Source organism: Equus przewalskii, chromosome 10 (genome assembly GCF_037783145.1).
Source record: "Equus przewalskii isolate Varuska chromosome 10, EquPr2, whole genome shotgun sequence".
NCBI lineage: Eukaryota > Metazoa > Chordata > Mammalia > Perissodactyla > Equidae > Equus > Equus przewalskii.
This window is the reverse complement of record NC_091840.1, coordinates 15001857-15016653: the sequence shown is the minus strand read 5'-3', so window position 1 is coordinate 15016653 and position 14797 is coordinate 15001857. Positions and strand designations below refer to the sequence as shown.

The following is a 14797-nucleotide window of genomic DNA, read 5'->3' as shown; positions in this document are numbered from 1 at the left end:
TTTCAGCATTAATGCTCTGATTCCAAGGAATAGTCACTGCATTCCAAGGAATTATGTTCAAAGAACCTAAGTCTGGAAGGTTAGACAGTAGACCAAAGACATGTACTTGCCACTGGGATGGGCAAAGTAATGGAATGACCAGGGTCAAGTGTAGGTAATACAAGAGTGTTTCTTGAAGGAAGAGAGTCAGATGGATTGACAGAAGATAGAAGCGGTGGTGATTTTAGAAATGGTGTTCTGTTATACCAAGTGCCATGTGGAAAGGTTGCATCTGTAAAAAGTGAATTACTTGTTTTCAGATTTTACCTATTCAGATTGTAATGCATTAAGGCAAAGGAAAAAAGGTTGAGAAAAAAGCCAGGCTAAGGTTTGATGTCATAAAGGGCTTATAGTAACTTCCTTTTATATTTGGATTTAAGTCATCAGATAACTGTCATCATACACATTCATAGGCATGTAATTTAGTGTTCAATCCCTGAACTGTAAATCTTTTTTTTGAGATATAATTGACATATAACATTATATTAGTTTCAGGTGTACAACCTAGTGATTCCATATTTGTATATATTGCAAAATGATCACCATAGCGTCACCACACATAGTTAACGTTTTTTTTTCTTGTGATGAGAACTTTTAAGATCTACTAACTTAGCAGCTTTCAAATATACAGTACAGTATTATTAACTGTAGTCATCATACTATACATTCCTATGACATTTATTTTATAACTGGAAGTTTGTACCTTTTGACCACCTTCACTTATTTTTTTTTGTAAATGTTATGCATTTATTATGTAGATCCTTATATAATTGAAATATTGTTAATGCTTAGAGAAGTTCAGGGTCTTTGCAAGAATAAAACAGTACGTCCTAAAACAATCTAAAGATTGTAGAGAGATATTTGAGTGTGTGACTTTCAGTCCGACAAAGTAAAAGTTCCAGATGTTAACCAAGCACAAGATTTTAGGAGAAATTCCATCAAAAAGAAAGCATGAGATGGTCATTCAAGAAACCCAAGAGAAAAATGGACCCAGGTGAAAATGAATTAGCTTGGGGTCAAACTGATGACAAATTCAATATCAGGTATCAGTATCAGGTGGAACAAGTTATGAATTTTGAACATTAGATCTTAGGGAGATGGTATTTATGTGAAATACGAAGTTATGGAGAGAGATTTGCATGTTTAAAACATTTTGATGTGCAAATGACCATATTGCACTGGATTGTGGAAAAGGAGAGCACAAAAAAGTATTTTAATATAGCTTTCTATGTAATAACATCATAAAGCTGGTTCAAATATTAAGCATACAAACATTAGACAAATAAAACAATTTGTTTGACTATAAATCTTTGTATCAACATCCAGCCAACATCCCTAGCTCAGAGATATACCTGTATAACAGTCAGTGTTTCTAAACTCTGGCACCTGTTTTTCTTTTCTTTTTTTGTTGAGGAAGATTAGCCCTGAGCTGACTACTGCCAATCCTCCTCTTTTTGCTGAGGAAGACTGGCCCTGAGCTAACATCCTGCCCATCTTCCTCTACTTTATATGTGGGATGCCTACCACAGCATGGCGTACCAAGCAGTGCCATGTCTGCACCCGGGATCTGAACCGGCGAACCCTGGGCAGCTGAAGCGGAACGTGCAAACCTAACTGCTGCACCACTGGGCTGGCCCTGTTTTTCTAAAGTAATAAAACATTGTGTAATACTTTGCTTTAAGTTGTATAAATGCTTCTGGGCTACAGAACTACATCTTGCTATCTGATACTTATTAAAGTAATTGGTCTTTTGAGCAATCAGACCGACATAGTTCTATGATTATGTCATTCCTGAGATTTTTATCCTCTGGATATGAAACTCTTGGCTTCTAGTATAACATTCAGCAATAAAAAAATTTTACCTTTAATATTTTCTTTTCTAGGTACCCAAGGTCCTAATGAAATGCATTCTAAAAAAGCCTCAACTGTACCATGTTCTAAATCACACGAGGAAGTGTTGAACCCTCCCTCATCTAGTTTTTTGTCCAAGAGTAGGACATCCTTTGTTGAAGACAGTGAGTAGTAATGTGTTATTAGTTCTTGAGACTATTGCTATGAGTTGGAGACAGTAGTTGGTTCCTGGGACAATTGCCTTTTTACTTTTGTTGCTCTACACTTTATGTAATTCTTTTCAGTTTCATGTGATCTTATTTGTAAATGTTTGCTATTAATGATGAGCTCTGATTTCTTCTAAAGATGGTCTTTGGTCACATGCTTTGCATCCACTATTTTATTATGTAAGTCCTCTCCTCTCAAAGACTTAAGGAAAATAAAAGTCTCTGATACCTTAGTCTGTCGGTTGGTGGTCTTCACATTATTAGTGAATGACAAAATATAGTAATTTGAAAATTATCATCTCTGGGGTTTTCATATGGTTAATATTATATAAAATCATTGTTAATGGGTAACTAGCTTTATAACATGTGGATGAACTATAACTTATATAGCCATTTAGGTTTTTAGTCATTTTTTATTATTTTTAAATAACTTTTCACGGAACATTTTTATGATAAAATTAAAATTATGTTCTTCCTGATTTAATTAGATCCCCACTAGTTTGCTGAGGATGAGTCCCTGATTTAATTGTTTTTCTGTGTGCTTTTTTTAAAATCAAGTTTAAAATAATATTTCTAAGTAGTGTGTATGAACATATTTATATTGCTATGTATATGTAAAATGATTTTTTTCTTAGAGTTTCGTCTTAATGCTGACTTTAATTTGTCCAACTAGCGGAAATTGCTTCTGTGGATATGATTGCAAGTGCTAGGAAGCTAGGCGAGCCTATCCAATCAGCTATTCCTTTACATCCACCCTACCACCCTTCAGAACCTCGAGCACCTTGCCCCATAGGAAAAGAATACTTGCGTTCAAGTCACTGCTCCCCTGCCATGAATTCTACTGGAGAGGGCATGGCATTTTCTGTGGTAGGTGGAAAAGCTTGCTTTCAATTGAATAGAAGTCTATAGATTTAAAGAGGTCTCTGCTAGAATAGTAGACAAGGACACTGCACTAATCAGAGCACTGTACTACTTAAAATTTACCTCTGCATACACCTGCATGTTCTTACTCTAGGAAGATAGGGACAGGATAAATGTATGAAAAGGGAGTAAGAGCCAACACATATTGAGTGTTTATTTTGTGCCAGGCATAGTTCTGGGTACTTGACAGGTATTGAATAATTTACTCATCACAACAGCTCTGGAGTAGGTACTATTTGTATTTCCCATGGGGAAGCTGATATGCAAAGGTTAAGTATCTTGTCTGAGGTCACACAGCAGTTGTGGTCAGGATTTGAATTCAGGCATTCTAGCATCAGAAGCCGTATTTTATATCCCTAATGAAATAATTTAAAATTTTAAAAATATAAGAAAGTGTGAAAAATAACCTTTCATCCATATTCCTATTATCCAGCATCAACTACTATTAATATATTGGCCTATTTGCTTCCACTTCTTTCTTTGGAAAAAATCCCTTTTTATACAGTCGTCCTGTCCCTATCTTCCTAGAAACAAGAACAGGCAGTTGTGTTCAAAGGGTTCATTTATAAACAATGATACATTCTCATTATTGAAAATTCAAACAATGCAGAGAAAGTACAAAGATGACGTAAGCATCATTAGCATTCGGTGACTATCATTCTGTGCATCTATTCAGATAGGAGTGTGCATGGAGAAAAAGAGAGAGAAAAGGGTTCATAAGATAATGGTTAATTTGGAGGAAGCTTAGTGGGAGATGTTGAAAGGGCTTCTGAGTTGCTGGTGATGTTTTGTTTCTTGACCTGAATGGCAGTTAAGTGGGAATGTTCCTTTTGGAATAATTCTTGAGCAGGACACTTGAACTTCAATAAAAAAGTTTTTAAAAATGTGATTATATTATAGTTATTTACTAAAAAGTATTAAATTTAATTTCAGTTTAGTAGGAAAAAAAGATACTGAAGTGAAATTGAAGAGATTCTTAAGCATCAAGTGTTTCTTCACCTCAAGAAATATTTTCTATAAGATTCCCTCTAAGGTTAAGAATTAAATTATTAACAATGTTGAGTTTTTACTCATATTTTGGGAGGTTTTCTCTTTAACTGTTTCAATTTTGGAGTTTCTATTGACTTCTTGATATGAAAGATAGTGACTTTAATACTTTTCAGTTATGATATCATTTTTTCAATGTCCAAGTGTAGTCATAACCTCTGAATTTTTCTATTTGAGAATATCTCACCTGCCTTTATATTTGAATGGCATCGTAAGGCACATTTTTTTTTTCTCCAAGTACAAGTTTATAGACATTGTTTCATTTCTTTGGCATTGGGGATTAATAGAGTGTTTTGACAAATGTGTTTTTAAAAAAGCAAGAGAGAGAGAATAAAGGAACCTAGTTTTGTGCCACAGGCCCTCTATTCCTCTCACACCCGAAATGTTCTTATTTTTACGTGTCTCCTTTGTAGTTTTTCAAATCAACTCTCTTCTGTTTTTAATAGGAACCAGATAGTAGAATTTTCTTAACTTCCAAGTTGCCTAAAGATAGCAAACAGGAAATCTGTCCAGCTCAGGTCCAAGGCCCTAGGACAAGGAAGCTTCCCAAAGGAAAAAGGTAATGTTGCTGCATGCTTCAACGTTTGCAGTCTGTTTGCAAAGGGAGTTGAAGAGTAAGGGGTATACTCTCCAAACTTAGCTGTGAAGACGAGTATGAAATATTTGTTAAAGCACATATTACAGTTATTTTGAACTAAGTAATGCACTCTTGGCTGCTTAAATGGTCACTTTTATTACAGATCTGAAAACAGAGCTGCAGGCTCCTCCTGGGATTCACCTTTCTCCCAGAGGCCAGGAAAGAGGTTAACAGAACAAGAATTACATGCTGTCTCAGAGAAACTGTCTCAGCGGCTATCTGAACTAGATTGGGCAAGTCTTGTTTTTTATTTAAATTGAGGTTACCGTCATAGGTGAGCATTTAAGTGATCCTCCAGTTGAAAGCTAAGGTACTGGAAAACTAGTTGTGTCTTAATTACTGTGAAAATATTCCATAAGTCAAGCAGGTAGGACATAGGGTCAGAAATGATCTCCTAGCCTTTAATGATATGAACAAATTTGGTACAGATTTATCCAAGTTTTTATTGAATTCTGATGAAAACTAAATCATTTAGCATAAATGATTACATTAAACCATTTATCTTTAGATACATCTATATAGTTTCTCTTTGTTACTAAAGATAGATTTGGTATAAAATTAGATGGACCTCTGATTCTCACAAAATACAATATTACAGTTTGGGGGTGTCATTGAATAAATGTATTAAATTCCTATGTGACTTACTCTAAAGTTTATTGAAACTGAATAGTCCATAGCACTGATATACACCCTTTAGAAACTAAACATGCATAAGCATCTGGAAACTTAGTGCCTAATTATCAGAGGAAGCTTTTTAAAGGTTCTATCTGTCTACTCCTTCCAACTTGCATTCTGCTGAAATCAATGAAAGATGTGGAAAAAAATTTTCTTGACAGATGTTAAAAAGTGCCCTGGGTGATCGAATTAAAGAAAAGACTGACTATGAAGAAGAGAATATTGGAAATGAAGAGGTGGAGAGTGGAAATGATGAGACACTGTCTCAGCACAGTGACAGCATTATGGAGTGTGGGCCGAAGAAGCGAAGGCCAGGTACTTATCCCAGAGAGGCCACGATGAGGACATCTCAGGGAACCACTTAGGCACTTCCGTCTGTTTATAGTGACTGGCTTTCTCGTTTTCAGTATTTCAAAATATATAAAAGGATCAAAAATAGTAACAAATACCTGTATCTTCACCATCTAGAAGTGACAGATGTTAAGTTACATTTGCTTTACACCTCTTGGGTTTGAGAAATAAGAGTTGAAATCCCCTCTGTCCTCCCCACAGTCCATTGTTTTTCCCTCCCTCAAAGAAACTACTCTCAAAGTTTTTTTTTCTTATCCCTGCTTTTTTCCAGTTTTATTGAGATATAATTAACATAGAACATTGTATTCGTTTAAGGTGTACAGTATAATGATTTGATATATGTACATATTGCAAAATGATTACCACAAGTTTAGTTAATATCTATCACTTCACATAGTTATTATAAATTTTTTTCTTGTGATGATAACTTTTAAGATCTAATCTCTTAACAATACTGTATCGCATATCTGAAAGTTGCTAACTGTAGTCACCATGCTGTACATTAGATCCCTAGAACTTATTTGTCTTATAAGTTGTATAGGATACAACGTATAGCTTGTACGTTTCAACCACCTTCATACATTTCACCCACCTTTTACCCCGCCCCCTTCCACCTCTGGCAACCACCAGTCTGTTCTCTGTATTTATGAGTTTGTTTTTTTAGATTCTACATGAAAGTGAGATCATACAGTATTTGTCTTTCTCTGTCTGACTTATTTTACTTAGCATAATGCCCATCCATGTTGTCACAAATGGCAGGATTCCCTTCTTTTTTTATGGCTGAATAATATTCCATTGTGTATATATACACTACATTTTCCTTATCTATTCACCCATTGATGGACACGGATTGTTTCTGTATCTTGGCTATTGTAAATAATGCTGTGGTGAGAATGGCAGTGCAGATATCTTTTTGAGGTAGTAATTTCATTTCTCTTCTGGATATATATCCAGAAGTGGAATTGCTGGGTCATATGGTAGTTCTCTTTTTAATTTTTTGAGGAACCTCCATACTGTTTTCCATAGTGACTGCATCAATTTACATTCCCACCAAAAGTACACAAAGGTTCCCTTTTCTCTACATCCTCTCCAACATTTGTTATCTCGTCTTTTTGATAATAACCATTCTGACAGGTGTGAGTTGATGTCTAATTGTGGTTTTGATTTGCATTTCCCTGATGATTAGTGATGTTAAGCACCTTTTTGTGTACCTGTTGACCCTTTGTATGTCTTCTTTAGAAAAATGTCTGTTCAGTTCCTCTGTGCATTTTTTAATCGAATTATTTTTTTGCTATTGCTTGTATGAGTTCTTTATATATTTTGGATATTAACTGCATAGATATCTGCTTTGCAAATATTTTCTCTCATTTGGTTGGTTGCCTCTTTATTTTGTTGATGGTTTCCTTTGCTGTGCAAAAGCTTATTAGTTTGATATAGTCCCACTTATTTACTTTTGCTTTTGGTGTCAGACCCAAAATATTGTCAAGACTGATGTCAGCGAGCTTACCCCTTATCTTTTTCTTCTAGGAGTTTTATGGTTTCAGGTCTTAACATTAAAGTCTTTAATCAATTTTGAGTTTATTTTGTGAATGGTGTAAGATAGTGGTCCAGTTTTCTCAAAACCATTTGCTGAAGAGACTGGTCTTTCCCCATTGTATATTCCTGGCTCCTTTGTTATAAATTAATTGGCCATATATGTGTGGGTTTATTTTTGGGCTCTGTTCTGTTCCATTGGTCTATGTGTCTGTTTTTATGCCAGTACCATACTGTTCTGATTACTGTAGCTTTGTAATAAGAGTTTGAAATCAGGAAGTGTGATCCCTTCCCAGCTTTGTTCTTCTTTCACTCCAGATTGTTTTGACTGTTTGGAGTATTTTGTGGTTTCATAAGAATTTTACAATTGTTTATTCTATTTCTGTGAAAAATACTGTTGGGATTTTGATAAGGATTGCATTGAGTTTGTAGATTGCTTTGGGTAGCATGGATATTTTAGCAATATCAGTTCTTTTATTCCATGAGCACAGAATATCTTCCCATTTATTTGTGTCATCTTCAATTTCTTTCAATATCTTAAAGCTTTCAGTATACAGGTCTTTCACCTCCTTGGTTAAATGTATTCTTAGATATATCATTCTTTTTGAAGCAGTTGTAAATGGAATTGTTTTCTTAGTTTCTCTTTCTGATAGATCGTTATTAGTGTATAGAAACACAACTGATTTTTATATATTGACTTTGTATCTTACAACTTTACTGAATTCGTTTGTTAGTTCCAACAGTTTTTTGGTGGCGTCTTTAGGGTGTTCTACATAGAATATCACATCATCTGCAAATAGAGAGTTTTACTATTTCCTTTCCAATTTGGATGCCTTTTATTTCTTTTTCTTACCTAATTACACTGTCTGGGGCTTCCAGTACTATGTTGAATAAAAGTGGCAAGAGCAGGTGCCTTTGTCTTGCGCCTGATCTTAGAGGAACCAATTTCAGCTTTTCACTGTTGAGTATAAAATTAGCTGTGGGCTTGTCATATATGGTCTTTATTATGTTGAGGTACATTTCCTTTATACTCAGTTTGTTGGGAGTTTTTATCATGACTGGATGTTGAATTTTTCAGATGCTTTTTCTGCATCTATTGAGATAATCTCATGATTTTTGTCCTTTGTTTTGTTAATGTGGTGTATCACATTGATTTGTGGGTGTTGCACCATCCTTGCATCCCTGGAATAAATCCCACTGGATCATGCTGTATGATCATTTTAATGTACTGTTGAATTCATTTGCTAATATTTTGTTGAGGATTTTTGCATCTATGTTCATCAGGGATATTGGCTTTTAATGTTCTTGTGGTATCTTGTCTGGTTTTGGTATCAGGGTAATGCTGGCCTTATAAAATGAATTTGGATGTGTTCCCTCCTCTTCTACTTTTTGGAAGAGCTTGAGAAGGGATTGGTATTAATTCTTCTTTAAATGTTTGGTAGAATTCACCAGTGAAGCCATCTCATCCTGGACTTTTGTTTGCTGGGAGGTATTTGATTACTGATTTAATCTCCTTACTTGTAATTGGTCTGTTCATATTTTCTATTTATTCATAATTCAGTTTTGGTAGGTAGTATGTTTCTAGAAATTTATCCATTTCTTCTAGGTTGTCCAATTTGTTGGTGTAGAGTTGTTCCTAGTAGTTTTTTATGATCCCTTGTGTTTCCATGCTATCAGTTGTAATGTCTCTTCTTTCATTTCTAATTTTATTTGAATCCTCTTTTTTTTTCTTGGTAAGTCTAGCTAAAGGTTGTCTGTTTTGCTTATCTTTTCAAAAAAACCCAGCTCTTAGTTTCATTGATCTTTTCTATTGTGTTTTTAGTCTCTATTTCATTTATTTCTGCTCTGGTCATTGTTATTTCCATCCTTCTACTAACTTTTGGCCTCGTTTGTTTCTTGTTTTTCTAGTTACTTGAGCTGTAAAGTTAGGTTGTTTTTTAAGATCTTTCTTATTTTTTTTGTTTTGTTTTTCAGTTTTATTGAGATAGAATTGGCATACAGCACTGTATAAGTTTAAGGTGTACAGCATAATGACTTGACTTACATGTATTGTGAAATGATTGCCAAGTTTAGTTAACATCTGTTATCTCATACAGATACAAAAAAGAAAAAAAATTCTTTTTCCTTGTGAGGAGAGCTCAGGATCTACTCTTAACTTTCAGATGTACCATACAGCAGTGTTTTTGTTCGTTTGTTTTGTTTTTGCAGGGGAAGATTTGCCCTAAGCTAACATCTGTTGCCAGTCTTCCTCCTTTTTTTCCTTCCTTTTCCCCCTGCAAAGCCCCAGTACATAGTTGTGTATAGTTGTAAGTTCTTCTTGTTCTTCTGTTTGAGCCATCACCACAGCATGGCAACTGACAGATGAATGGTGTAGTTCCGTCCCCAAAACCAAACCCAGGCCCCTGACACAGAGCACACCAAACTTTAACCAGTAGGCCATCAGGGCTTGCGCCAGCAGTGTTAACTGTACTCATTCATGTTATACATTACATCCCCAGTACTTACCTTATAACTGGAAATTTGTACCATTTGACCACCTTCATCCAGTTCCCCCATCCCTCATCCCCTGCCTCTGCTAACCACAAATCTGATCTTTTTTTTCTGAGTTTGGCTTTCTTTTTTAAGATTGGCACCTTAGCTAAGAACTGTTGCCAGTCTTTTTTTTTTATTTTCTGATTTTTTCTTCCCAAATGCTCCCAGTGCATAGTTGTATGTTTTTTTTTTTAGTTGCAGGTCCTTCTAGTTGTGGCATGTGGGACACCACCTCAGCATGGCCTGACGAGTGGTGCCATGTCCGTGCCCAGGATCCGAACCAGCGAAACCCTGGGCCACCAAAGCAGAGTGCGTGAACTTAACCACTCGGCCACAGGGCCAGCCCCTGGCTTTCTTTTTTTTATATTCCACATAGAAGTGAGATAATTCAGTATTGTGTCTTTCTGTGTCTGACTGACTTCACTTAGCATAATGCCCTTGTGGTCCCTTTTTTTTTTAAATCCATTTAGCCATGCTGTGTCTTTTTATTGGAGAATTGAGTCCATTTACATTTAAAGTAATTATTGAGGGGCTGGCCCCATGGCCAAGTGGTTAAGTTCATGTGCTCTGCTTCGGTGGCCCAGGATTTCACTGATGCGGATCCTGGGCACAGATCTTAGCACTGCTTATCACGCCATGCAGAGGTGGCATCCCACATAGCAGAGCTAGAAGGACCTGCAACTAGAATATACAACTACGTACTGGGGGGCTTTGGTGATAAAAAGAGAGGGGAAAAAAAAGAAGATTGGTAACATGTTAGCTCAGGTGCCAATCTTTTCCCCAAAAAAAGAATAAAAAAATAATTATTTATACGTATGGACTTACTGTTGCCATTTTATTGTTTTCTGACTATTTTGTAATTCCTTTGTTCCTTTCTTCTTCTCCTCTTGCTCTCTTTTGTGTTTCAGTGATTTTCTCTAGTGGTATGCTTAGATTCCTTTCCCTTTATCTTTTGCATATCATAGATTTTTTTCTTTGTGGTTACCATAGGCTTATATAATACATCTTATATTTATAACAGACACTTTTAAGCTGATAACAACTTGAGTTTAAACACCAAATAAAGTTCTACATTTTTACTCTGCCCCTGTATTTTCTTTTTGATGTCACATTTTACATCTTTCTATCTTGTGTATCCATTAACTAATAATTGTAGTTATAGTTATTTTTACTACTTTTGTCTTTTTTGTGTGAGGTCATAATAGTTTATAACATTATGAACTTTCAGTTGTACATTATTTTTTGTCAGTCACCATATATATGTGCCCCTTTGCCCCTTATGCTCACCCTTGACCCACTTCCCCTCTGGTAACCACTAATCTGTTCTCTTTGTCCATGTGTTTTGTTTATCTTCCACATATGAGTGAAATCATGCAGTGTTTTTCTTACTGTGTCTGGCTTATTTTGCTTAATGTAATACTCTCAAGGTCCATCCGTGTTGTTGTGAGTGGGACAATTTTGTCTTTTTTTATGGCTGAGTAGTATTCCATTACATATATATACAGCATATCTTCTTTATCCATTCATCAGTTGATGGGCACTTGAGTTGCTTCCGTGTCTTGGCTGTTGTGAATAATGCTACAGTGAACATAGGGGCATATAAGTCTCCTTGAATTGTTGATTTCAAGTTCTTTGGAGAAATACCCAGTAGTAGGATAGCTGGGTCATGTGGTATTTCTGTTTTTAATTTTTTGAGAAATCTCCATACTGTTTTCCATAGTGGCTGTACCAGTTTGCATTCCCACCAGCAGAGTATGAGGGTTCCCTTTGCTCCACATCTTCTCCAACATTTCTTGCTTTTTGTCTTGGTTAATTATAGCCATTTTAATGGGTGTAAGGTAATAGCTCATTATAGTTTTGATTTGCATTTCCCTAGTGATTAGTGATGCTGAACATCTTTTCATGTGCCTACTGGCCATCTGTATATCTTTGGAAAAATGTCTGTTCATATCCTGTGCCCATTTTTTGATCGGGCTGTTTGTTTTTTTGTTGTTGAGTTGTTTGTGTTCCTTATATATTGTGGAGATTAACCCCTCATTGGATATATGATTTGCAAATATTTTCTCCCATTTGGTGTATTGTCTTTTTATTTTGTTCCTAGTTTCCTTTGCCTTACAGAAGCTCTTTTGTCTGATGAAGTCCCACCTGTTTATTTTTTCTTTTGTTTCCCTTTCCTGAGTAGATGTGGCATTTGAAAAGATCCTTCTAAGACCGATGTGAAAGAGTGTATTGCCTGTATTTTCTTGTGGGAGTTTTATGGTTTCACGTCTTACCTTCAAGTCTTAATCCATTTTGAGTTAATTTTTGTGTATGGTGAAAGATAATGGTCTACTTTCATTCTTTTGCATGTGGCTGTCCAATTTTCCCAACACTATTTGTTGTTGAAGAGACTTTCCTTCCTCCATTGTATGTTCTCAGCTCCATTGTCGAAAACTAGCTGTCTGTAGATGTGTGGTTTTATTTTGGGGCTTTCTCTTCTGTTCCATTGATCTGTGTGTCTGTTTTTGTACCAGTACCATGCTGTTTTGATTACTGTAGCTTTGTGTAGTACATTTTGAAGTCAGGGATTGTGATGCCTCCAACTTTGTTCTTTTTTCTTAGGGTTGCTTTAGCTATTGGGGTCTCTTATTACCCCATATGAATTTGAGGATTCTTTGTTCTATTTCCATGAAGAATGTCATTGGGATTCTGATTGGGATTGCATTAAATCGGTAGATTGCTCGAAGTAGTATGGACATTTTAACTGTGTTTATTCTTCCAATCCATGCGCATGAAATATCATTCCATTTCTTTATGTCATTATCAGTTTCTTTCAATACTGTCTAATAGTTTTCCCTGGATAGGGCTTTCACCTCCTTGGTTAAATTTATTCCTAGATATTTTATTCTTTTTGTTGCACTTGTAAATGGGATTGTATTCTTGAGTTCTCTTTCTGTTAGTTCGTTATTACAGTATAGAAATGCAACTGATTTTTCTAAGTTGATTTTGTACATTGTCACTTTGCTGTAGTTGTTGATTATTTCTAATAGTTTTCCCATGGATTCTTTAGTGTTTTCTATATATAGAACCATATCATCTGCAAACAGCAAGAGTTTCACTTCTTCCTTGCCAATCTGGATATGTTTTATTTCTTTTTCTTGCCTAATTGCTCTGGCCAAAACCTCCAGTACTGTGTTGAATAAGAGTGGCAAGAGTGAGCACCCTTGTCTTGTTCCTGTTCTCAGAGGGATGGCTTTCAGTTTTTCTCCATTGAGTATGATATGGCTGTGTCATATACAGCCTTTATTATGTTGAGGTACTTTACTTCTATACCCATTTTATTGAGAGTTTTTATCATAAATGGATGTTGGATCTTCTCAAATGCTTTCTCTGCATCTATTGAGATGATCATGTGGGGTTTTATTCTTCATTTTGTTAATGTGGTGTATCATGTTGACTGATTTGCAGATGTTGAACCATCCCTGTGTCCCTGGTATAAATCCCACTTGATCATGGTGTGTGAGTCTTTTAATGTATTGCTGTATTTAGTTTGCCAATATTTTGTTGAGGATTTTTGCATCTATGTTTATCAGCAATGTTGTCCTGTAACTTTCCTTCCTTGTGTGTCCTTGTCTGGCTTTGGGATCAGGGTGCTGTTGGCCTCATAGAATAAGTTAGGAAGTGTCCTGTCTTCATCAGTTTTTTGGATTAGTTTGAGAAGGATAGGTATTAAATCTTCTTTGAATGTTTGGTAGAATTCTCCAGAGAAGCCATCTGGTCCTGAACTTTTATTTTTTGGGAGGTTTTTCATTACTGTTTCAATCTCTTTACTTGCGATTGGTCTATTCAGATTCTCTCTTTCTTCTTGATTCAGTTTTGGGAGGTTCTATGAGTCAAAGAATTTATCCATTCTTTTATAGATTGTCTAATTTGCTGGCATATAGTTTTTTAATAGTATTCTTTTATAATCCTTTGTATTTCTATGGTATCTGTTGTAATTTCTCCCCTTTCATTTCTAATTTTATTTATTTGAGGCTTCTCTCTTTTTTTCTTAGTGAGTCTGGCTAAGGGTTTGTCAATTCTTTTTATCTTCTCAAAGAACCACCTCAGTTTTATTGATTATTTCTACTGGTTTTTTTTTTTGTTTCAATTTCATTTATTTCTGCTCTAATGTTTATTACTGCCCTCCCTCTCCTACTTCTGTTAGGTGTATTTTAAAATTACTTATTTGAGATTTTTCTTGTTTGTTAAGGTGGACCTGTATTGCTATGAATTTCCCTCTTAGGACCGCTTTTGCTGCATCCCATATGAGTTGCTATGATGTATTTTCATTTTCATTTGTCTCTCCATTTGATTTCGCCTTTAATTTCTTCATTGATCCACTGGTTGTTCAGTAGCATGTTGTTTAGTCCCCACATATTTCTCACTTTCCCAGCTTTCTTTTCTTGTAGTTGATTTCTAGTTTCATAATATTATGGTTGGAAAAGATGCTTGAGATGATTTCAGTCTTCTTAAGCTTATTGAGGCTTGCCTTGTTTCCCAGCATATGGTCTGTCTTTGAGAATGTTCCATGTGCACTTGAGAAGAATGTATAGTCTGCTGTTTTTGGATGGAGTGTTCTATATATGTCTATTAAGTCCATCTGGTCTAGTTTTTTGTTTAAATCCTGTATTTCCTTGTTGACTTTCTGTCTGGATGGTCTATCCACTGATGTAAGTGGGGTGTTGAGTTCCCCTACTATTGTGTTCCTGTTAATTTCTCTTTTTAGGTCTGTTGATAGTTGCTTTATGTACTTTGGTGCCCCTGTGTTAGATGCATATATATATTCATAAGGGTCATGTCCTCTTGGTGGAGTGTTCCTTTTATCATTATATTCTGCCTCTCTTTGTGTCTCATTGCCTTTTTTTCTTGAAGTCTACTTTGTCTAATACAAGTATGGCAACAGCTGCTTTCTTTTGTTTGCCATTAGCTTGGAGTATCATCTTCCATCCATTGACTCTGAGCCTATGTTTGTCTTTAGAGCTGT

At 35.5% G+C, this 14797-nt stretch overlaps 1 protein-coding gene across 3 annotated transcripts in view; it reads left to right on the top strand.

The window, feature by feature from the left end:
* The window catches only part of CEP95 (centrosomal protein 95), a 40701-nt gene that overhangs the window by 12176 nt on the left and 13728 nt on the right, over positions 1 to 14797 (top strand). For all 3 annotated transcript variants that reach the window (XM_070561582.1, XM_070561579.1, XM_070561580.1), the window contains exons 7-11: positions 1923 to 2054; positions 2770 to 2963; positions 4511 to 4623; positions 4805 to 4934; positions 5538 to 5691. In XM_070561582.1, coding sequence (XP_070417683.1) covers positions 1923 to 2054; positions 2770 to 2963; positions 4511 to 4623; positions 4805 to 4934; positions 5538 to 5691 — 723 coding nt within the window. The remainder of the gene's footprint in view (positions 1 to 1922; positions 2055 to 2769; positions 2964 to 4510; positions 4624 to 4804; positions 4935 to 5537; positions 5692 to 14797) is intronic.